Source organism: Tympanuchus pallidicinctus, unplaced genomic scaffold (genome assembly GCF_026119805.1).
Source record: "Tympanuchus pallidicinctus isolate F22 unplaced genomic scaffold, pur_lepc_1.0 scaffold3, whole genome shotgun sequence".
Lineage (NCBI taxonomy): Eukaryota > Metazoa > Chordata > Aves > Galliformes > Phasianidae > Tympanuchus > Tympanuchus pallidicinctus.
In genome coordinates this window covers 105545045-105569126 of record NW_026294747.1, presented here as the reverse complement: position 1 = coordinate 105569126, position 24082 = coordinate 105545045, and the positions used below count along the sequence as shown (strand labels likewise).

Sequence of the window (24082 nt, the reverse complement as noted above, 5' to 3'; positions counted from 1 at the left end):
AAGTAAAACATTAGAACTTGCATGAGATCTCTCAGATCTCTGCTTTTGTCCAGTGAGTTAAATAAGGAGCTATTCTGTCAAGGAACTTATGTGTAGATTTGTTCCAATGTACTTTTTTTTTTTTAAACTATTGCAGTAGTCCACATTCAAAATATAGAAGTATATGTTGTTAGTATTTCTGATCATAGTGTTGCAGTTCCATGCAAACTGTACTTTAAATAGTGTATCTGCTTAGAATCCTGGGTTGGCTTCATCAGCTGTCAAAATGTCTGACAGAATATGGCAGAGTTGTTTCGGTGACAGAAGAACCTGTGATCAATGTAAGAATATTGATGGTTTGTCAGAGGTTTTATTATGCATATAAAGCTGTTCTGTAATATTCAGGAATTAACTTAAAACAGGCAGTGACAGCAATTTGAATTACTAAAAAACCTGAAATTATCAAGGAACATTTTAAGGGTTGTTTTTCAGTCGTTTTGCTAAGCTGAGTCATCTGAATGAAACTTGAAAAATGCTGAGTTTGTGATAGATTGATAGTATGTTAACAGCAGAAAATCCTTTTGGGAAGGCAGAGAATTCATCCAAGCTAATTTAGAGGGTTGAAGGGTTCACATCACACATGATAGCTTTGGTGGAATGATTGCAAGGTGTTTGGATTGACTGATTACTCAGTTGTCTGATCATTCAGCTATTAATACTTTCTTTTTGTTTAACATACTCCAAGTGGAATACATTTCTGTTGATATTAATGTTACAATTTGAGGATTGATGGAGTGCCCTCAACAGCATAGCCGTCATTGGTAACTTCACTCAAGAATAAATGTTTTCATAGTTCTCTTGATGTTACCAAATAATGCCAGAAATGCTTTTCATTTCTCAGAATCATCCCTTTGTAGTACCATTCATTATACTGTAGCTAATAATAGCTGTAAATTGGCTTTGAGGAAGCGCGCTTTAATCTGCTTTTATTTACATTTGATATCATAGCAACCAAGTAAATGTCTGTATTCTATCTTAACTTCTTATTAAGCAGTAATTTGGAAGGAAAAAATAAATGCCTGTGAGTAAAATGCATCTATTTATATGACTCTGTGATCTAGTTTAATAAACTGAAATTAAGGACTATAAATTTACTTGTATAGTGTTGATTGATAAAGTAGAAAAATAAACTTTAGCCAATGATGAAAAAGCATGAGCAGAAAAGCACAAAGTGCCTTGAAGGAGTCACAGGAGTTAGTATCAAAATCATCTGTGATTTCTTTCAGAAGATGTTCTGAATGTAAACCACCAGAAAAAGATCAGTAATTTGGAAAAGCTGGGTAGTCTGCTAGGCTTTATGCATGATAGCAAAGGGATTTCATTGTAGACTTCTTGAATAACAGAAAATTTCAGTTTGGAGAAAGAAGAATCTTTTACTGACTGAGAATTCCTAAGATTAAAGATAAGGTTAATTCCGTAATTCCAGGAGGTCTGATTCTGTCAAGACTACCAGTATCCAACTCGTTCTTATTTGTTTATTTTTTTCCATTAATATTTATAACTGCTGGGACTTTGAGCCAATAATTACATCTTTGAGAAGAATAATTTTCCTGAACCCTAATTCTTAGAATTTCTAATAAGTTGTCACTTCTCAATAATTCTGAAATTAGAGTATAGACCAAGACAGGTCTTAGTATGGTAAAATACATCTGCAATCAATTCTTATATATCTTATTTTCTATACTTTTTCTGTCTTTTCCAATTACTTTTGAAATGCAAAGCTCCAACTATGGAACAGACAAATATTTTAAAGTAGGCTGGGGTATTTTAATTACGTTGCTTGCAGTGAGCTAGCACCAATTGTGTTGCTTGCAGTGAGCTAGTACAAATTGTCATTTGATACTTTGTAAATGAACAAAAAACCCCAAACTCAACCAACCAAACCAGAATAAAAAACAGCAACAACAAAACCACAAAGTGATGGACAGTGACAACTAGTAATTTGGAAGTATATTTCCATGTAATTGTATCAAGATCCCTTGTTTGCCTTGAACAGACACATTGATAGCAGATACCCTTTTTCCTCTTGCTCTTGTGTCCAGAAATAGAATGAATGATACAGCAAGAAATACTTAGTTTTTGTAGGAAGGGCTTGTGGTATTTCTTTCCTTGCTTTCCAGCTGATAATAATAATTTACATTAAACTCTGCCCATCTATCACTTAAAAAACAAACAAACAAAAAATATTAATAAGTGTTTTCCTTTCGAAAGCAAAGCCATTTAATGGTGTCATTCAAAAAGACATCTAGGCATCCAAGTCTATCAAAGGTTGGGAAAAAAGGCTAGTGGGTTTTAAATGCAAAATTGACAACATAAATTGAAGGAATGTCGAGATTTTTCTTGCTAAACATAATCATTTCCATAACAAGAAAGTCATCCTCTATCTGAAGCATAGTTTTGGCTTAGGACACCATAAGTGAGGGGAAGAAGGTGGTGTAGGAATGAGATTTCACACTCTTCCTTGGCAGGGAAGGTCCTGTATGAGGGATAGAGGTTAAAACAGTACTTGTGGTGCCGGAAGCCTGTCAGTGTCTTTTGCTCAGGTATGTGCATGCGACCAGCTAGAGAACAAGAGAAATAAAAGCATGGCTTATATTCCAACCTTCTTCGTTTTCGTGTATTCATATAGGAGTTCACCAGAATGCTGAGAAGACCAGCCTGTTTTACTACTGTCAAAGGGACAGGGCTGCAGAAGAAACGATTAGACTTAGGGTTCTAAAACCAGTAGGCAGTGCAAATTTGATGGGTAACCATTTTTACTTTGCTTTTGTTTGTGGTCCCTTAAAAGCAGGGTTTCAAACTGATTGATTACCTGTGAATTTTGTGATGTTGAGAAACAAAAGATCAAATATCTGTGGTAAATAATTTGGGAGAAGGAGGGAATTTGAGTATTGATGTCATCTCACCACTTCTTTATGCACTATCATAGTTCCTCTAATTTTTGGCGAGTCGTTCTCTTCCTGCAGTTAATTTTGCTCAGTGAGAAAAATGTGTTTTGGCAAACATAGCAACTCATTTTCCATTGCAGGCAATGTATGCTATTGAATGATGATTTTCATTTGCAGCTGAATTACAGCAGTGAATGATATGGATAGAACAGGAAAGTGCAAATATTTTTTGGCCTTGGAAAGAAAGTCTTAGTATGTCCAATTGAATCTCCTTGTGTATCGATTGGTAAAAAATGCATTTTTGATTCATCCAATCTGAAAGGACTCTCAAAAGGAGGTAAGGCCAGTTGTGTTTTCAAAATCTTGCTTTGCCAACTTCCAGATTTTGCAAGAATGGGACATAAACGTTTGATTTTTGAGATCTGTTTTTGAAAGGTTTCCTTCTGGTAAGTGCGCTGTTTGGAAAAAAAACATCAATGGCATAAAAATGTATTTAAAGAATTGTGCAGAAATAGGTTATCATATGCATTATGAATTATAAAATTTTAAGGAAAGAATGAATCATTGCATTTGTGTCTTATTTAATTGTATTTCCTTGTATCAAGCTCAGAACAAACATTAAGGCTTGGTGTAAACCTTACATAAGAAAGAATCTGGCATATCTATGAGATAAACAGTTGGTTTTTAGAATTAATTTTACCTAACTTGAGGTATCAGCTTCTTTTTTCTGCCAGTATTAGATTGATAATGAAGTTAATCTTCAGTGGGCTATCTCTGTTGCAAGCAGAAGCTTACTCAGCTATCTTGCTGTAAATTAATTAAGGCAGAAGTGTGATCTGCTGTGATTATTTTGCCTCCAGAATGCATATTCTCTCCTTTAAAACTAACTAGGATGTCATACAAAACACTGCAGTTTTTCCAAGAGATGTATCCTTTGTGTGATAGATAAGCTTTTGTTATCAGGCATCTTTCTCTATGCAATATTGTGATGGGGGGCTCTAAGCTTTCTCTTTATTCAGGAGGTTATCTGTCTAGCTCAAGTACAAAAAGATGCTAAAATATTTCACTGTAGTAGTAACTACTGAATACGTGTTACATACCAGGAGTTCAGGTCAGTTATTATCTAAACTGCTTAATGACATGAGTGATGCATCACTGTGATTATAGCAGTGCTGCTCTCCAAAAGGACTTAGAGCTAGATATATATGATCAGTAACTTTTTCTTTCAGGTTCTTTCTTTTAAAGAAGCTGATTGTCATGGGAGAATTTGAAAAACTTGATAAACTAACTGAAAGATCTGCAGGCTCTTGTGATGGAATAAAAAGTATTGTACTACTGTTTTAAAAAATATAGCAATTTTATGTTACTGTCTGAATTTAAAGAAAAAAAAAACAAAAAAGACAAAAAGCCAGCAGTGTATCGTAGCATTTTCTGAGAAAATAAAATGAGGTTGCTTCCAATAATCCTATGAAGATCTAGATTTACATTCAACATATGACTTAATTGTATTCAGCTGAATCCATTTCCCTCAGAGATCAGTCACAACAGTGTTAAATGTTTCCAGGAGGATTTACCAAGACCCAGTCACCAAACCATCCGCAAGGATGTCGCAGATGTAAAAATAAAACATGTTGAGATGCAGGTGTGTTGACATTTAGCAATAACAAAGCAATAATAGAGCAAGAGTAACAAAGCCCAGTTTGTCTTTCCTCCATCAAAAATTACTTTGCTAAACCCCACTGAACATACAGACTTCACTTACGGCACTCACTGCTGGATGTGTATCATCCTTCAGGAAGGTGCGTGACTTCTGTTGTGCTTGTGTTCCTGCAGACAGCTGACGGCATCTGCAAAACCCAAACAGCACCTTGTTTTAGCTAGCTAACTGGTGGAAAGTTTGTAAGGAAAGGAAAGATTAAGCGTTAGATGATTTCAGTTAAAAAGCAAAATAGCTTGCTCCTGAAGTGGGCTACAGAGACAACCAGTCCGTTCAGTCAGAATGCATTCAAGAGTTTGCTTAGTCAGTTCCCAGAAGAGGATCGATGGTTGTGAGGAGTCAAGTTCCAAAAGAAGATTGAGGAAAAAAAAAATCCCTGATAACCAAACAACCACCACCAAAACAAAACGAGAAAACCCTGACACTTAAAAATTCAGGATTAAGGGACACCGCACTACAAATGTTCTTCTTAAGCATTTAATGGTTTTGGAATCTATTTAAGCTTGAGTCGGTTGTCTGGGTTTTCATCAGTACATCAGAATTCTACCAGTCTGCAGGATTTTACAATTTTCCCACTTTTTAGTTATTCCAGTGGTGATTTTTTTTTTGTATTGCTATGAGGAGTGTTATTTTTTTCTTTGTTTGCTTATTTGTTTCACTAATTGGCATTTTTAATGCACAGTGTTGAAGAAAACCTAATTATGAGAATAATTATTTAACCAGGTTATGTGCATCTTAAAGAACACATTGTCTCATGAAACTTTGTGTTCAAACCTAATATATTGATACTTCAGTATCATGCAAATGTTGCATGCTGTTTTCAGGGGTATTCAAGAAACAAATAGATACATTAGAACTGTAGGATATGCTTAAGGAATGTGAGATAGGATGACTGATAGCATAGCAAATTCTTAGCAAATATTGCTCATGGCTTGCGTCACAGAGTACCAGTTCAATAGCCTTGGGTTGGTGGTTTGCCAAATTTGTATGTATAACAATAAGATAACTTTTAAAATCACTGTGAAATCAAAGTGTTGAGAGACATGACTAATGTTTCTTATGGCTATAGAGCTGTTGTGTTAGGTATGGAAGCTTGGTTTTTTGATTCAGGTAAGCATAAATGCTATGGCTTTCTTTCAGTAAGCTGAGTTTCCAAGTATTGTAGCATTTCTGAGAGCTGATGAAATCATTATTGTGGCTAAAATCAAGAAATAAGCCAGGCAAGTTCCTGTGTTAACAGCTGCAAGAATTCCCATCGTTTGACTTGCAATAGTTTTGCATATTTTTGCAGTATGTTTTAAATTGCATTTGCATTCTTTCAATACTGTATTGGCTATCAGTGTAGGATAAATATGTAGGCAGTCTGAAAATGACTGTTGCCTTAGGAATAATAACATAAATAGCTATAAAGGCTTCCAAGGTAAAGTCAGGCTTTTTGAGAGAGAGACTCCTCAAAATACAGAATCAAATGTCTGTCTGGCTCATGAGCTCAATTTAGGAGGTTCTTGTTCAAATTTGCCTGTTGTGCCATTAGAATGATTTATTTACACCGAAGACAGATTAACTTCCAACTTTCTCAGTTTTCATGGTCTCTGAGTTCTGTTAGTTCCATAAAGCAGTTGTTCTCTAGCTAATCTCCCAACAGACACATTTCTCCCTCTTTCCAAGCTGCTATCCCCATTCTTTCCCTTGAATGTCTTCAGCCCTACAATATTTGAGTTCTTCTCTTCTTACATCCCCATATTTGCTCTTCATAGTGCACTGTTTCCCCACCCAGACATCCTGTCCAGGTTATTTCAAGATTGAAGAAGTTTTTTCCTGCATGCTACTATGACTTGTCTTGATCTATTCTTCTTACAATTATGCTGTAGCTTCCTTCCACGTTTTCTGTGGAGGGTTTTGGGTGAATATGACTTGACATTACACTTATGAAGAGATTTGGCAGCAAGCACCACTGTAAACAGATTTTTAGGTAGGAGAAACAACTATGAAAATGACTATAACCACTTTAGAAAAAAAAACTGCCATAGCAGCTTTGCATTATAAGAAAGCACTTTTTGAGAATTTGCTACTCTTCTGCATTACCTTCTGTAAGGAAGTCTCTGTAGATAGAGTTTTAGGTAAAAAAGTCTTTCTTGAAGGTCTTTAACTGGAGTAAAAGGTGCAACAAAGATTCCAGTAACTTTCAGTCTTATCTATGTATTTGATTTAATAAGCAGACTTTCAAGACACAACATTCCACAGTCAAGCACGGGAGAAATGATCTTTGATTTTGAAAACTCCCCCATGAAAAGTCTTGTGGCATTTAGATAATTTTTCTTTTGCAAGCTAAATCATTAAATCATTAACTTCATTACTTATCAAACCTGCTATGTATAATCACCTAGTCAGATAATCATATATGTAAACTATGGTATTTACACAGCCAGTGTATGTTGATTATTGTTTTGTTTTCATACGAGGAAGAGGTTTCCATCAGGCTGACTTTGAGCAGTAAAATAGTTACCTACACTGAATATTTTATACTTGCACTGTACTAAGCTTCACAAAATGAACTAATGTTTGCACTTAAAGGAACCCCTTGTTCATCTCTTACAACTAGAAAAGAAAAGTACTTGAAGAATAGTAGCTTGGTAAAACCAAATTAACTATGTTAAAATAAAGGAAAAGTCATCGGGGTTGTTTATATTGGGGTTAATTATGAACCTAAATGATTTTTTTGGGGAGAGGGGTTGTGTAATGATGCAGTGTGACAAACGAGTTATTTTCTAACTTTACAGCATAAAACTTCACTTGTTCAGTTTTTCTGCTTTGGTCTATATGCAAGTCTAGAGCTACTGTTTAAAGTCTTTGTAGGATTTAAGCTTTGGTGCATTATGAGAATTTATTTATGCCAATTTCAGAATAGTGAAGGAAATGAAAAGTTGTATCATATAAAATCTAAGTATTTGTTTTCAACACACCCTAAGGCTCCTTTCTCTCTTATGGTTGCAGCTTTTTTTTATTTTTATTTTTTTTTGCTCACATATGTGTGTCCTATTTCAGGTCTGAAAGGAAATCTGTGTATTATTCACATTTTTTACAGGCTTTCAATACTGGGAAAAATGTGGCTTAAAGGGACTTCTTGGATAAAAAATCTTTCTGTACCTACACGATCCCAATGTAATGATGATAATTATCTTCACAGAACAGGGATTTAACAAAACGTACTTATTGGGTTGTTTCCACAACTAGTTGTTTCTACAACTGATTGCTTTAATCTGGTCCAGGTAAAACTTTGTGAATATAACTAGCATTGTTGTTTCAGAAGGTGTGGTAATCTAAGGAAAGTGTGGGTTTATCCACTCTTCAGATGTTTAAGATGGTCCTGTAGACTTTAGATGCAACTCTGATTTCACTGCCCAATGTCGTACACTGGTTAGTCAAATTAATTTGTATCTGGAGATACTATTGGCTAAATAAGGCTTAACTTGGCTGCTTCACTGCTCATAATATCAGTGGTTCGCATGTCAGAACCTTCAGAGTGCATCAGAAAAGATTTTAATCAAGTCTGATGTTTCACAGAGTGAAGAAAAGTAGGCAACAAACTGAGAATTTACTAAATGTTGCTTAAAATTTGGTTAGAGTTTGTGAAATTGTATTTTAAAGAAATGATTTTATTTATTCATAGTATATGAGGTAAAATTTGTGTAAAGCATCTGCATTTTGTTTTGTTTCAGAGTGATCTGGTAGAATGTACAATATTATAACCCATTTGAGTTCCTCACGTATTTGCTTTGTATAGTCTGTAAAGGAAGCAGCTCACACTTGTGAGGGAAAACATGGAGCAAAACTGCTGTATATGCCAGAAATTATTATGTGCTGATCACAGCAGGGACAATTAGATTCTATTTTCTTTTTTTTTTTTTTTCTCTCCAAGTAAAATCACTACATTGACATTAGAAAATCGATTTTTATTTTTTTTAAACTTGGGCATATGTTGTAAATGGAAGCTCACTGCTGTAAACTTCAGCTGAATAGGGTTTTGGCTGGACTTCGAATAAGTTGCAACCTAGCTTAATCAGTACTTCGTAGAGTCCCGAATGGCTTGGGTTTAGAAGGGAGCTTAAAGATCATCTAATTCCAACCCCCCTGCTTTAGGCAGGGTTGCCTCTCACTGCATCAGACTGTTGGGAGCTCCATTCAAACTGGCCTTGTGGATGCCCCGTATCTGGAGACGCTTACCTTCTCTGGGCAACCTGTTCTGGCACCTCGCCACTCTCTAAGTAGCAATGAGGTCTCCCTGCAGCCTTCTCTTCTCTTCTCTAGGCTGAACAAGCCCAGCTCTCTCAGCCTGTCTTTGTATGAGAGGTAATGGAAGGAACAAAGAGCACAATAGCACTGTTCCATTGTTACACATTCCATAACACCGTAACATTTATTCCATGGAAATAAATAGGAGACATTACTTCTGGCACATCATATGCACATTTGGTCTTCAGATTCATTTCTACAAAGGAAAACAATAGTGTGTAATGCAAAATATCAAGCTAATCCTTTGTCAGTTAAAAAAAGTTGAAATACTGAATGAAGTAATTCTCATATCTGTTTCAGATGACACAATCAATGTGAAGAATTTACATGATTTAAGATCCCTTTCTGAGAATACTGGTTCAGTGCTGTTGTGGCAGTTATGGCAATGTTTGCTGGTCACTGGAAGATGAATCAGTAGTACTATACTACTGAAGCTGTTCCTTCAGACCTCAAATGCACAGAATGTTAAGCAAAAGTCACTAGTGAATATTAAAACTCTGACTATAGAATCACTCTTCAGTGTGTTACAGAATAGACCACCTGTACTTTCAAACATCTTTTTTCCTTTTTAACACAGTTAAATGTTAAGTGTTGAAGTTTTGAAGTGTTGAAGTTTTCTTGTTGCTTCAGTTCTCCCTGTTTTTGCACCGAGAATTCTGTCATGCAGTCTTACTTGAAGCCATTAATTCTTAGTTGGATAAAGTCACTTCAACAAAGTTTCTGTTGAGATTGTTTTTCATGTAGATATCACTTTTGTGTATTCTTTTACTAATCACTAAGTCTGCTTTGAAATTGAATGGACTTAATAGGCCAAACAGTCTTTAAATTGGAGGAGATAGTTTTATTGTCTGCTGAAAAAATAGTTTTACATGGAAATTACATGCAAGAATGAGGGATGGAAAATGTTAAGGCTATGATACAAAGTGAAACATACCTGTGGGAGCCAGGGACTACCAGCCACTTTTAATTTCCTGATTTCCATTAGTTTGTATTTCAATCTCCTTATTTAAATGCTCCTTTTACATGCTTTTTTTTTTTTTTTTTTTGTAATTTATTTGGAGAAATATTATTGGCCAGTTTCTAAGCAACTGTATGCTGACATTAGTTAACCATGTCCTTCTTTCACTTTTTGTGAAACTCAAGATTCTTGGGTTTATGTTGTCTTACTTTTCATGGTTTGTCGTATAATTAGGAGAACCTGGCTTGACTGCTTTTGATGCTTTGTACATATTAAGTTTCATTGCCCAGTATGTGGGAATGTAGACGGCATTTACCAGCTCATTAAGCTCTTTAAATTGACAGATGAATGGATTATTTCCTGTCACCACCACAGGTTGGTCAGTAGATTACACTCTGATGGACTCTTTCTAGAATATTTGAAAAATGTTCAGCTATCACAGCACTGACTGACTGGCATTATTATTCTAATTTGCATATTTTGGGGGTGAAAATTTTCTGATTAGACAACGGCTTAATGTTGGTACTGTTTTCAAGTCAGGGAAGGCAAACGTTAAAAAACAAAAACCAAAAAACCTCTAGTTGATCCAGTTCCTCTTCAAAATATTAACCTTTAATACAAATATAGCATATTTTCAGGGCCCTGTTTGTGAAGACTAGTGCGTGTTTTGACCAGTTATATGAAGTACATATAACTGTTTAGTCTCAATGTACTTGACAGCATCTAAGAATCTGTTCTTAGGAACCGACAAGATCAGGAAGGATGGCTTTTGCTTCTTTGAGTCTCAGTGTTAGTATCTTCCCCTCCACAAAAACCACGTGAATCTGAGAAAATCACTTATTTAACAGTGTTAAATTAAAAAATTCAAGTTAAAAAAGTCCACTTATTTAACAGTGGACTCTCACAATCGTTGGTTCCACTGTTCTCTAGCAGACTAGACATTGCGCTCATGTAGTCACAGAATTTTGTTACGGAGGTGATTTTGCTGTTCAAGCTGATCATTTCCACTCAAGAATAATACAGCATGAGAAAGAACTGGACTGGATGGCCTTCAGAGGTCCCTTCCAACTCTGAGGATTCTATGAACTAGAAGACTGTGGTTCAGTTGACTACAACTGGATACTAAAGCTGGCTTTTTGTTCTACCTGAGTAATTACCACCAGAAGAGCTGCCTTGGTGTTGATTTCTGTTAGTTTAGAAGGCAGATTCTATTGGTTGGTTCCAGACTGTTGCCTCAAGTCTTGTTAAGTCTATAAAGATTCTAGTCAAAATAAGTCCTACCTAGTAAAGACTGTTGTGAGAGCTGATGCTAATGCTGTGACAAATGAGTATTACTTCCCTATGCATGCACGTATGCGCAGCACATATATGAAACTTGCTTGTAAGTAGCTGAATACTGAGAGAGATCATGAGAAATTATCATGAAATTAGCAGGCTACAAAGTCTTATCTATTGGTGGCTAATACCTTTCAAGCTCTGTAAGATTGTAATGAAAAACGAGTCAACTATGTGACTGACTTGGAAGACATTCCAAATTAACCATGAGGTCTCAATATTAAATATAGTTTAAGATTACAGAATGCGTCAAGAAGAGATGATTCTACATCAAACACTACGTAAATGAAATAATGTGTAAATTATGAGACATTTAGTAGCTTTATAACAAATAATAAGACTTTTGCCATCCAGAATTCTTACTCAGAGGAATGTCTTTGGTTTGTGTTACTGAAAGCCATACTGGAGAGCACAACCTTGATGCTAATTTGTAAAGGTGCTCCTCAAAGTGCCTTGCAGGAAAGAAACTTAGATTTTTTACTGGGTGCTATCTGTGTAAGTGCTTTATTTATTTTATCTTTATCAAATATCACACATCTTTCATCTGATATATAAAAAGCATTATATTTGTATTTATATATTAATGTATATGTGTATTATGTGTACGTATTATGTGTGTGCTGTGTACATATGTATATATGTACTTACATATTAATTCTGATGTCTGTATGAATTCTAGATGTTGCATTCAGGAACTTCTGTTTGTCCACTGTTTTAATACAATTGCTGAATTTAACCATTATCAGTCTCAAACTGTCCATGTATTATTACTTAAATTTATTTATCTCTGAATAATATTAGAAATATTTTTCCCCCCTTCTGGCTTACTGGGGAATTTTTCACCTGTACCAGCTGATGGCTATGACTTTTGTGAATCTCCAAATTGTATTTTACATATCAGTATTATTTGAAAATTCTGAATCCTTCTTTTGTAACTTTGTGTTTAAGGTGCTCTGTCATATTATATGTCACCTAATTTATTTTTATTTCCTGTTCCTGAATCTAGGGTTGGGAAGAAACTGTGGATTCTGCCATTTCTTTCTTGCTAAGGACTTGCTTGTCAAAGAGCTCTAAGGAACAAGCCCTGTCTCTCAGCAGCCAGTTAAGCATGCCCAAAGATACTAGCAGACTTAAGAAGAATATCAGCCTGTTCTGTGATAGATTGGCAAAAGGTGGTCGCCTTTCTTTAAGCACCGAAACAGCCACTCAGCAAGCCACTGTTGTGCCAGGTGAGACATGAACTTTATGTTCATAATTTAGAGCATATATTTGTATATAAAAAATTAAAAATGATGAATACTTGATTATGTTTGGAGCTTAATTTTTGCTGGTTGTGGAAACCAAACACTGGTTGTGTTGCAAGCTAACAGAATGAGCTAGATAAAACTTTAAGATTATATTATTAACCCAGTTTGACCACTTATAACTCTTCATAGAGCATATGCATAAGTTATGGAGCAAATGTACCCCATGTGGTTGTTTTGATACTCCAAATACTTTATCAGTTTTTTATTTTTAAACTTTTCAATTGAATGAACATGTGCATTTCTAACGTATGTGATGGAAAAGTGAGGATTGAGAAATTCCATTTTCTTGATAAATCCTATTTTTTTGATTGAGAATTTTAGTAGTATCACAAAATTTGTGATGTGCCTATGTCAAATACAAAATAGTCAATGTAACAATGTGCAAGTTTAGGAAGTGGCAGCTGGGTAGATGATTTATGAAGTTAAAGATCAAACTAGCCTTGATTTATATTTCTCAGTTAGAAAAGGAATTTAGAGATTTCAGTATTGCACAATGTTAAAAATGAAAATCTTGGAGTAACATTTTAAACAAAAATGTTATTTGTGTTCATTTTTTAAAGCTATTACTTTTAGTTAACACCAGGAGCAAAATTACTTTTGATCTGGTTTTTAGTAGATTCTGAAAGATAGCATCTTCTGTTAGGCTGCAAGACTTTTCTACCTGCCTCTCTTCTCTTAATGAACACCCGATACTCCTCCTGACTAGGCTGCACGGTATTGTTCCAGCTTCCAGCTCTGTGATTAGCTAGGAAGCTCATTCAGCTTTCATAGTCTCCTAAAGCACATGATGTCACTATGTTCTTTGGCCTTGATGACATCCTTCACCTACAGTAGTGATTGTCCCATTCTGCTCTGCCCTTGGGAGGCCCCTTGTCAGGTACTGCATTTACTGCCTGGTGCCCCTAGAACACAAAAGATGTGAACTGCTGGAGTGGGTCCAGAAGAGGACCAAGAGAAAGACCAGAGGGCTTGGAGCACCTCTGCTATGAAAAAGGCTGAGGGAGTTGGGCTTGTTTAGTCTGGAGAAGATCTCATTACAACCTTCCAATGTTTAGAGGGAGATTATAGGTAAGATGGAGATCAACTTTTGTATGTGCAGACCTAGGGGGAATGGTTTTAAACTAAAAGAGGGGAGATTTAGGCTAGATGTTAGGAGGAAATTTTTTACTCATAGCATGGAAAGGCACATTAACTGGTTGCTTGGGGAAGCTGTGGTTGCCTCATAGAGGCATTCCAGGCCAGGTTGGATGGGACCCTGGACAGTCTAATCTAGTGGGTGGCAGCCCTACCATGGCAGGGAGTTGGAACTTGATGATCTTTAAGCTTCCTTCCAAACCAAGCCATTGTATATTACAAGTCAGTAACATGATCCTCTTAAAGTAAAACTCTGGCTTTGGGACGTAGTTATATATCTTTAATGATTCCTCTTTGTGAGGAAGATGTGGTTGAAATGACTGAGAATCATGATTTAAGAGAAACTTAGATGAGTAGAATTCAGGGAAGAGCATAACAATTGTAATTAGTTGAAGGGTTTTTTTTTTTTAATTATCTCTATTTAGAGGAATAGGAAACGTCGAAGAGGGGCAGAATAGCTTTCCAGTATGCAAAATATTCTTATAAGCACTGTCAACTTCGTACAAGTTGATCAGAATGATTGGCTGAATGTGATCATAGGTAACTGCAAGACACATCAGACTGCATCATACACGGTGTTGCCTTTGGCAATAGAAATCTGAATGAGGGGAAGGGTGAGGGTCTTGGGGAATGGGGCCAACCTACATGTAAGTCAAAGCCAAGTGATTTTGGAAGGAAGGTGTTGTTGACCACCCAAGCTGTCATGTATTGAGTTTAATGAGTGTGAGTATTCATAGAATAACTCCTGCTTACCTGAAGCAAATGAATTCTAGAGTTTATAGAGGTCTGTTATGATGTATTTTTCAAGATTGTTTTGAGAACCTTAATATATGTCAGCTGGGGGTGTTCTGAGAGTTCTTTAAGTCTGTGTTTGGTTGGAGCTCTGTTTGCACTATTTGCCTCACCTATATTTTGTGTCCCTCACAACTACTCTTCAGTTTGAATGTGATCCCCTTCATCCTCTAGCAGTTCCTGCTGTATCACTTTAGTACTTTGTCTAAGAAAGGATTTTTACTTTTAAACTATGACATCATTTTTCTTCAAACACTTTTCCTCTTCTTTATTTTATTTTGTTTTGTTTTAATTTATTTATATTTAATTTTTTTAATTAAGTCACTTCTTGGAAAACAAAAGCTTCCCTTTTGGTTTTTTTTTCTTTCTCTGTCTGTCTCTCTTTTTTTTTTTTTCCTGAAGGTTGTAAAAGAAGGTATTTTCAAAATCCTGTAGTATTGTTCATGAGTGATTTGAAGCTGTGTTCTTAGCTGGAAAAGTGGAATGCAGCAACATATGTCATATTTCCTAAAGAATCCTCAGTTGATGTGCTGCTCCACATGAGGAGAACATCAGTTGAATATTGGTCAGTACTGATTGATGGAACTTGTAGTCCACTGAGGTCAGTGGAAACTTTGACATTATCCAAATCAGATCCAGCATTTTACTCATAATTTTCATAGAGCTCCTTGCCTGTTTTTGCTATTTCATGATGCAGGGGTAATATTTATGAAAGTGCCCTGGGAGTTACCTCGATCACATTTGTTACCTACATGTGATCTCAGGAATTGAACCTTAATAGAATTGCCTGTTTCTCATTGAAAGTCAGTTTGTTGAGGACTTCTTTTCCTTAACTGTGCCCAGAGATCTTGCAGGCACACTTATAAATCAGCACATGTCAATCCATTTGTATTGGTTCATTTGGAAAAGCACTTGAACATGAAATTGATGTTAAGTCACTTTAAATTTTGCAAAGAAAATTCTAACTCATCTTTTCTAGCTTGCTTAAAATCATATAGATTGGTAAATACAGTGTCTTGGGAGGCTGATTCCCTCAGGAATTGGGTCATCTATTAAGAGTGAAAAATTAAAATTGATGATATTGAAAGACTGAATTCTGGATTTTATGCAGAAAGATGGTGTGTTTCTTACATTTGTTGGTTAGATAGAATTTTTTTTGGTTGGAATGAATGTGGCTGTCACTGAAATATCCCATTCATTATCCTTCATTCTCTGAAACACTCAGACGTCTCATGTGCAAACATATCCGATGTGAAAATCAATGTATGTTTGCATTGTAACATTTATGTATTTTACATTTATGTATTTTTTGTTCTTTTTTTTTTTTTTTTTTTTGGCCAAGATTTCTCTGTAAGAAGAAGCTGTATATTGCAGCAGTTCTTCTTGGGTTTGCTTCTCTACCTGTCACAGATCATTTGCTTGCATTGAAACTAAAACACACCACCCATCACTGTGTTAATTTTTTAAACTTCCCTTACTTCTCTACCTTAATAAAGGCAAAGGGAAACATTGGGTAAAATGTGTACTTTCTATTTCCTCTCTTCCTTCTAGTAAGGCTCCTTCTTACCAGTATGGCTCTTTGTTCAGGCTCTTTTCCTAAATTTTCATACTTTTTTTTTTATTATTTCTCCACTCTGCATTACACTTCATTGCTTTCCTTCCTGTACTATAACTTTTGATGTCCATGCAACTATATACACAGTTCCTTCATTGCGATAGTCAGGGCAAGTAACTATACTCCCTCAGGTGGCTTATGATAAATACCTCTGACGGTGTGAGGTAGCAATAAAGGGATAGGAAGACCATTTTCTTGGTTAACTGTCAGTCTCAGTGGCCCAAAGCAGTTATTGCAGAGAAAAGCCTGTGGTACTAACATGTGTCTGTCGGGCAATGAAATTATGGGAAGGTTTGACAAAGGCATAACAGACTAAATCTTTAAACAGCACAATCGTTCTGTGCTTCTGTATCCAATTCTTGCAGTTCTGCATGGTCCAGCTGTTGAGCTCATAACATTGTGCTCTGCTAATTGCCGTGCAGGTAATCACGTAAGAATCACAGTAAGAACAATGTTGCCATAACTCTTAACAGCCCATAGCATTGCCGTGCACTTTTGCTGTATTGTGTCATGCCAGCTAATAATGAGACTTGATATGGCATAAAATGCAACATGATACAGTGGTGTAAGTTTAGCGTGACTCCTAGCTCTCTACTGTTAAAATATTTTGGAAGGAATTTATCAGGTGTTCATGGTGAACACTTCTATCTTAATTCAAAAGGCTAGAAACAAGCAAATAGTAACACTGGATATTTAAAACTAATTATTTGGGATCTATTTTTGAAAGTCAAATATGTCCCTTGCTTCGTAAAGCTGATTTAATGAAAAGGAAGGGGAGTAGCAAGTCATCAGGGAGAATTTTGGGAGTACTTACAGTAAAGAGATTTTCTGGTTGCTCAAGAAAAGCTTAAGAATGGCTTGGTGGAGCCAGAAACATTATTTGGCTCTCTGATGTGGTATGTTACTCCTTGTAACTAATTTCCATTGTAACTTCACTCTTTAAAACTTGTATTTCCATTGTTTTAGTAGCTTTGGTAATTTAATTCTATGAAACGGAAAATTGAACTTAAGTGGCACACCCAAGGTCATGCCATGAGCTAGTAACATCTGTATTAGTAGAATTGAAGCGTAATGCCTTTCAGCTTTGTGCTGCAGCACCTACCTACATTTGTTTTTAGGTGTTTTATGACTAAAAGACAAGTTACAGATGACTGGATATTCGTAAGCCAGTTTACCTTGCAGTCTATACTTATATCTATCTGTACAACCTCGGAAATTGGATCATAGGCAGGGGAAGAAAATGAGGAAAAATGTGTGATGTGGTCTTCAATTTAGCCTAATTTAATCATGGTGGTTGACTGAGATAATTGTTTTTTTCAAGTTGTTACAGAGGTTGCATAAGAAATGGTAAAACATTGAAATTATTTTTAAAGTTGATTTTTCTTTTAGAGTGAAAAGAAGCAAAACAAGATGGGTAGCAAAACAGATTTTTGTATGCAGGGTGGTGAAAAATTTTTATTGTATTGTTGGGAGAATCTCCCCTCTTCAATTGATATTTCAGCTGGTAAAAACCATGGAATGAAGGAGAGCAAAGATTAAGAAGGCTAACACAACAACGTTTTAAAAAAAATGAATAATTTGAAGAGGAAAATGTCATACATAATGAATAAAAAAGAAATCCCGCATGAGATTTGGGATTCATTCATTTGTTATACTATGAAATTTAGTTGGCAGTGTTGCAATTCCAGCTTGCCTCATCTCAGCACAGCTCGGATCAACACATTAGTGCCTTGGTGTGTGTAGTCCTACTGCTGACTCTTTGCATTGAAATCCATTAAATTTTAATATGTCCTACTTAACCATAAGTGGTCACAAAAGATTTGTAATACTGAGGTAAGGTTTTGGTGAAAAAAAATTGTCAGTTGAAATAATTTTCCCTAGTGATCACGTTTGTCATTGTACTTTATATTCTGTGTTCTTTGGCCTTGAGAGACCATTAATTAAACTTCTAAAATCTGCTCTAAGTAGTTAAATGCTCAAAGATACAGAAAAAGCTGTGTGTTGCTAAAATAGGAAGTCTGCAGCCTCTGGCCTTTCATTTCAGAAGATTCAACACTAGTGAGTAAAACAAACAAACAGAAAGCCCTAGGTAGTTATTTTAAAAGGCTGTAACATGACATCATCTATTTTAAAATAAAGCCTATTAGTATAATCCTTTTATTTCATGTGTGTTACTATTGAGGAACCTATCTTGTTTGTCCAGCCGTAGTATGGATTTCTGCTTGACTCATTTGCCTTGACTCCTTCAAGTATTATATTTCTGTGATGTTTTGAGGACCTGTATCATACAGGGAATGCTTCAACGTTCACGGATGGGCTGTAGGCATTAACAATCATGATTAACTCTGTCATTCAGATAGTGTTACTTCTCTTTTCAGTCCTTATCTAGACAAGGCTACCACTTGTCTACGTTTTGTTAGTACAGCCATGACAAAGGAGGTTCTTCCACAGAATGGCACCAGGAGAGATTCACAACAGAGGCACGGCATCATATATAACTCTAGCCAGAATGTGTCAAAGTTAATGGCTCATGCAGTTTCAACTGACTGGAAGTGGCATCCTTTAGTCGGCAGAGATGTGCATCAATTTTTGTCAGGTGAAGCTGTGACCACTGTCTTAAGCACCACTGCTTGATCATTTTGCATTTGCTTCTTTTGTTTTCTGACACATTCAGTTTGAGTAAACCTGATTCTTCTTTTCTGTTCTCATAAATTAGATAAATATTAATTGAAATTTGTAGCATTACACAATTGTAAGGTGTTCAGAGCAAGCATGTCCAGGGTGAGATAGTTTATTTGCGTGACTTTTTTTTTATCACTAAACCTGATCTAGAGGTTTTGAAGGGATGCTCTTAGTCCATATTTTACTTGATCCTGAATTAAAAAAAAAACACTCAAACTGTAATATTAGTGTTTTTCCCCTGTGTTCAGAATGAAATAAAAGTGTGTGTGATTGATTTTATTGTTTTTGTCATGAAGGGATTGTAAGTAACGTGTACAAAGCTGTGGAAATCCATGGTAATTAGTGGTGCAATACTCTCTGTACATCTCTAGCACCAATTATAACATATTTGATCTTCTCATTACCATGAAGGAGTCTAGCAGTTTTAAGCCCAGTGAAAATTACATATTTTATACACGCAGATCTGATTTTTCAATTACTTCGGACTCTTTCGGGGCCTAATCCAAATCCTGATGAAATCTCTGGGAGTTTTTCCATAGACTTCAGTAAGCTTTGGCTCAGGCCCCTAGTTTTCAGTGTTTCAAAAAGATTTGCCAAAAATCTGCAGAGAGCCAGGCACTTGGAAAGTTTACACTTGCAAAGTACAGCTGGTTTTGAGTTGCACACAGGAAAGTTCCCAATGGTTTTTTGAAACAGAAAAAAAATAGTTTTAAAGGTCTTACAACTCTAGTAGGTAAAAGATTGTCTCTAATATTTAAAGCCTCGTGTCTTAGTCTAAGCATGACAAATTCCATACTGGAAGGATTAGTTTGGAGATGTATAAGTACATGATAACAAAGCTTAAAATGAGAATCTTATTGGAAGTTCAGCTAAAATTTTCTTGGATTGTGAGTTTCAGAGAGTCAGGACTGTCTGTCCTAATATACGATCATTTTTTGCTATGATGGAAAACTACACTGCAATTAAAGAATAATTCCCTGAGGTTAACTGCACCTCTTTGAGAGGGAGCACTTGAGATTCAGAGAACATACGATGCAGCCAAATCCATCTGGCAGTGCAGGGTGGGTTTCACTGCCTCTGGGAGTCTGGATCAGTGCACTCAGCTGTAGTTGAACGGGCCGGGTTTTAGAGCATGGCATGCAGTCTGTGCCTCTGCAAGAATACTTCTTCTTATCAACCTGAAATGAAACCAGTGGAACTTTAAGGGAGCATCGTGTGCTATGGATGGCACCCAGTGAGGGTAAAATCTCTCTCAATTTCCCTTTTAATTTCTGAGTGATACATCTAGCACAGACAGCATGCAAATCTGGTTGCAGTAAAGTTCCTCAGTAGTGACATTGTGAATTGTACCCCAAGGGTTTGATGACTTTTTCTCAGGGAGGAAAGAATTGACCTCGTCCTGAATCTGAATATCCAAGTGTTACAAAGTTGTGTGTCATCTGTATTTCAGTTTTTTTGTTTTATTGTTTTTTTTGTTTTAATTTTTAAAGAACTCTGGCATTTTTGAAGAGCAGTCATATTTATGTCTGTATCGCTTTGCTTTGTGAACAGTCAGCTGGTGAGAGTCTGCTCATGAAATTGGTATGGATGGTTCAGCCAGTGTTCATGGGGTAAGCCAAGGTTCATAAATTCACATTTCCCTTGCCCCTGTGTTTATTCAGATTCACCTGGCTCTAACACTTTCATCTGGTGTTTCAGCTGGAAAATGTAATGAAATCAAACATAAGGTGCTTCATAACACTGGCAGATGTGAAAATTCTTTCAAATAATTTCTTTTTTTTCCTCTTGAATTGTATCATTGACTGAACCACGAACAGCAGTAATAAGGTGGATTTAGCAAAAATGAAAAACTACTTAAACTTGAATTGCAAAGATTGTTTTCATTCAGTTGTACTATGAAACAAAGATTTAGCTCACCTGCTAAAATACTCATAAAAATAATGCTCAGTTAAGCAGATAATGCAGATGAGTTTCTCATAGGGCTGTGTAAACCTCCAGCAAACTGGTAAAAAACGAAAACAAAAAAGCAGGCTTGATAAGTTATACATGGTTAATGTGGTCGGATGCATCCCTCTTGGGTGTCTGCTGAGTGTTTTCGGTATTCAAGTACCACAGAAAAGTGCACTGCCAGTATCTCTCTGTCTTTTAATGAAAGATGTACTTTAATTAATTTGGACTTTAAACAAAGCTTGGCTATTTTTCCCCTTCAGGAAAACTAAACTGTAAATTACAGATCTCACCCGAAGTGGTATTCCTTTGGAGATATGATTAGTGGGATGTTGCACTGAATTAACTGAGTTTCCATTTTAATGACATGCCATATTCAATGTAACAATAAGCAGCTGTGCCACACTCTAGATTTCAAAGAACATTTATTCAGCTCTTACATTTATCATTAGTGATCAAAGAGGGTGTCTGATGTATATGGTTCATGAAGGATGCCTCAATTCAAATGGATGGCTGAACAGAAATAGTAGAACTAGTGGGTAATAAATATTACGGCCACCCTTTTTTAATGTGGGTGATGTGGTGCTGAACTATATTAAATTTTATAGCTCCACTGAGAAATCTTTCATTATAATCTTAAAACTGTATCAGAGTACCGATAAGCATGTGAGCATTCTAGCACTTACTTACAAATAAACTTTTCAGTCAAACCAGGATATTTTCTAGTGGAAAAGATTGCTGGTGACATTCATAGACCTTGAAGATCATCAAGTCCAACTGTGACCTAACCATACTACCCTAACAGCCCTCCTCTGAGTCACATCCCTGAGCGCTGCATCCAAAGCAGCTTAGAAATAAGTGGATTCTTGAATTACATACTGAAACTCATGGAGAATATTGCAGAGTAAAGTCTGATTAATGATCTTAAAATCAATTTACGTATCTATGAATTGACAACTTTTGTTGATCTTCGTTAAAATGGAGAAGATTCTTTGTAAACACGATAGTGATTAGGTGCCCTAATAGTGTGCTGTCCCAGCATGCTTCAATGAAGCTGTAACCTGACATTCTCATTTGAATGAGGTGATTGATAAAGCAGGCAGTAGTATTACAGCTGGGAATTAACCAGGAGATGAAAGTTAATGGAGTAAATTAATGGATATGCCAAGTCTGATTACTTTCTACTGTAAACTGCTGAGAAGAAGAAAATTCACAGAGTCAAACCAGAATCTAGGGGAAAATAATTAGATGTTCAGACCAATCAAGCACCGTATTGCATGTTATGGATAGTAGGATTATGGGAGCATAGGAAAATGCAGTGAATTTTGAGCTAAAAGTTCTTCTGAATGCAAGAAAAAATTCTTATGGTGCCCATGGCAATAAATAACTTCTGAACAACTGTTTTTCCATGGAAAGTACTAAATTGACAAAATTAATTAGTTTGTGATATTCTCCAAGTCTGAGGAGAACAAATTAATAAATTTTGTTTATGTCATGGTATTAGTTATTGAGAGAAAAGTGCTTGTCCTACAATCTTCTTAGAACAAATTTCACAAACATCTTTGAACATAAACTACTGGTATATTTCTGCCAAAAAAGAGCCTTTGTTTTAGGTCATTTTTGTAGCACATTAAAAGTGGAGTTTTATTCTAATGTAATGCAAAATTGATTTTTATGTATATAACTTGATTCCTTCTGGCTACTGAACCACATATACATGGGGTCATTTTGGTTAATATAGTTACGGAGTATATTACAAATGTGTGTAGAAATATATGTGATGTTTAGTTATACTTTTCATGGTTAGACTACTCTTAATGTCAGTCCATGCTGTGCAGGATGCTCCTTCAAGTGTGCACTTTGTGCTTCACTGACAAATAGGTACCTTTCTGCAGTGAGACTGCAAAACCAACAGAACACTTCAGTTCTTGGGGCAAACATTTCCTAATGCAGGCTGGCCACTTCGGCAGGTGTGAGCATCAGTGGTTGGTAATGAGTGGTAAGGAAGTGATAATTATTCATTTGCAGATCAGCAGCAAGATTTATATGCAGAAGAGCTTTGGTCTTTCTGGCTTTCTGCTAAGTTGAAAGAAAAGTCTTTGTTGTGTATGCTGTTTTCTTATGTTGTAATATTTTTGGCAAGTCAGTAGTTTACCTTGGTAGAAGGAAAAAGGAATAATTATAGAAGTGCATACAATTAAGACTGTGCAAGATAGGATCTATTAAGAAATTCTTGGCTAGCATGGCAGTCTTGTCCTTCTGAACAGTGAAATAATTGTCTTGATCAACAAGATAAGGGTGAAATCTTGGCCTCATTGAAGTCGCTCGGAGTTTTGCCATTGCGTTAATTTAGCCAGGATCTCATTTATTTCACAGCAATGTATGTTATTGTTTTACTTATATTCCTGTAGTAACCTACGCACCTAGCAGAATGCAACTGAAACAAACTTTAAAAAATGCGTTCAGAGTTGGAATTCACTTCTTCAGGATGGACTTCCTTCAGTGTTTGGATAGAAAGGAAGGCACAGGTAATGCCTGTAATACATCGCAGGTCTGGTAAAGACAAACACTGAATTAAGATCTGGAAGGAAAAAGCAAAAAGCAATACAAAATTAGGGATCTGTAAAAGCCCTGTATGTTTTCATGCAACTTTGGCACAATTGTGGGAATGCTATTGTCTTATCTTCATGACAAGTGCAGAGATAGAGTGATAAACGAAATATTCAAATTTCATTAATTCATTCCCCTTAATTCGTGATGAATACTGAGTAGCAAATAAATTCAACATGTAGTACTAATAACTCTACCAAACCTTTTGCAAGGGCTGATTTCAGCAGCTGCCAAAGACGTGAATTTGAAATACATTTTCCTTATTATTTTCATTTTGACTCAAATCTTTAATTGAGGAGAAGCTAGGAGTCATGGAGAAGAAAATGCAAACAATTTAAATTTAACTTGTTAATTACAATTGCAATTTTACTGTACAATTGCATTTAATGCAACTCAACTGCAAATAATGAACTTGATTTCTTACAACATAAGCTGTAACAGACAAGGGTTTGTCACGTTATGGGCACTTAAAAAAAACTCTTGCGTTTAGTTGGTGCACAAAATATACCACAAGTGTTAGAGAGTCCACAGGACTAAATGAATGGTCTGCTGTGAGTACAGTTTCATGTTAGAGAAAGTGCAGATGCTGCTGCAAGACGTATTATATTTCCATAATCAGTGATAGATAATAAGAATTGTTTAACAATCCATATCCTTACGTGTGCACTTAAGCTATGGGCAGATCGATAAAAAATCATTAAGCTTGGTGCCAGCTGAAGGCATTATCCTTACAGGCTATTTGGCTACACAACGGAAACCAGATCT

At 35.9% G+C, this 24082-nt stretch overlaps 1 protein-coding gene across 4 annotated transcripts in view; it reads left to right on the top strand.

Annotated features, from left to right (window-relative positions):
- The window catches only part of BBS9 (Bardet-Biedl syndrome 9), a 271996-nt gene that overhangs the window by 125802 nt on the left and 122112 nt on the right, over window positions 1-24082 (top strand). For all 4 annotated transcript variants that reach the window (XM_052692633.1, XM_052692634.1, XM_052692631.1 and 1 more), the window contains one exon: window positions 12237-12459. In XM_052692633.1, coding sequence (XP_052548593.1) covers window positions 12237-12459 — 223 coding nt within the window. The remainder of the gene's footprint in view (window positions 1-12236; window positions 12460-24082) is intronic.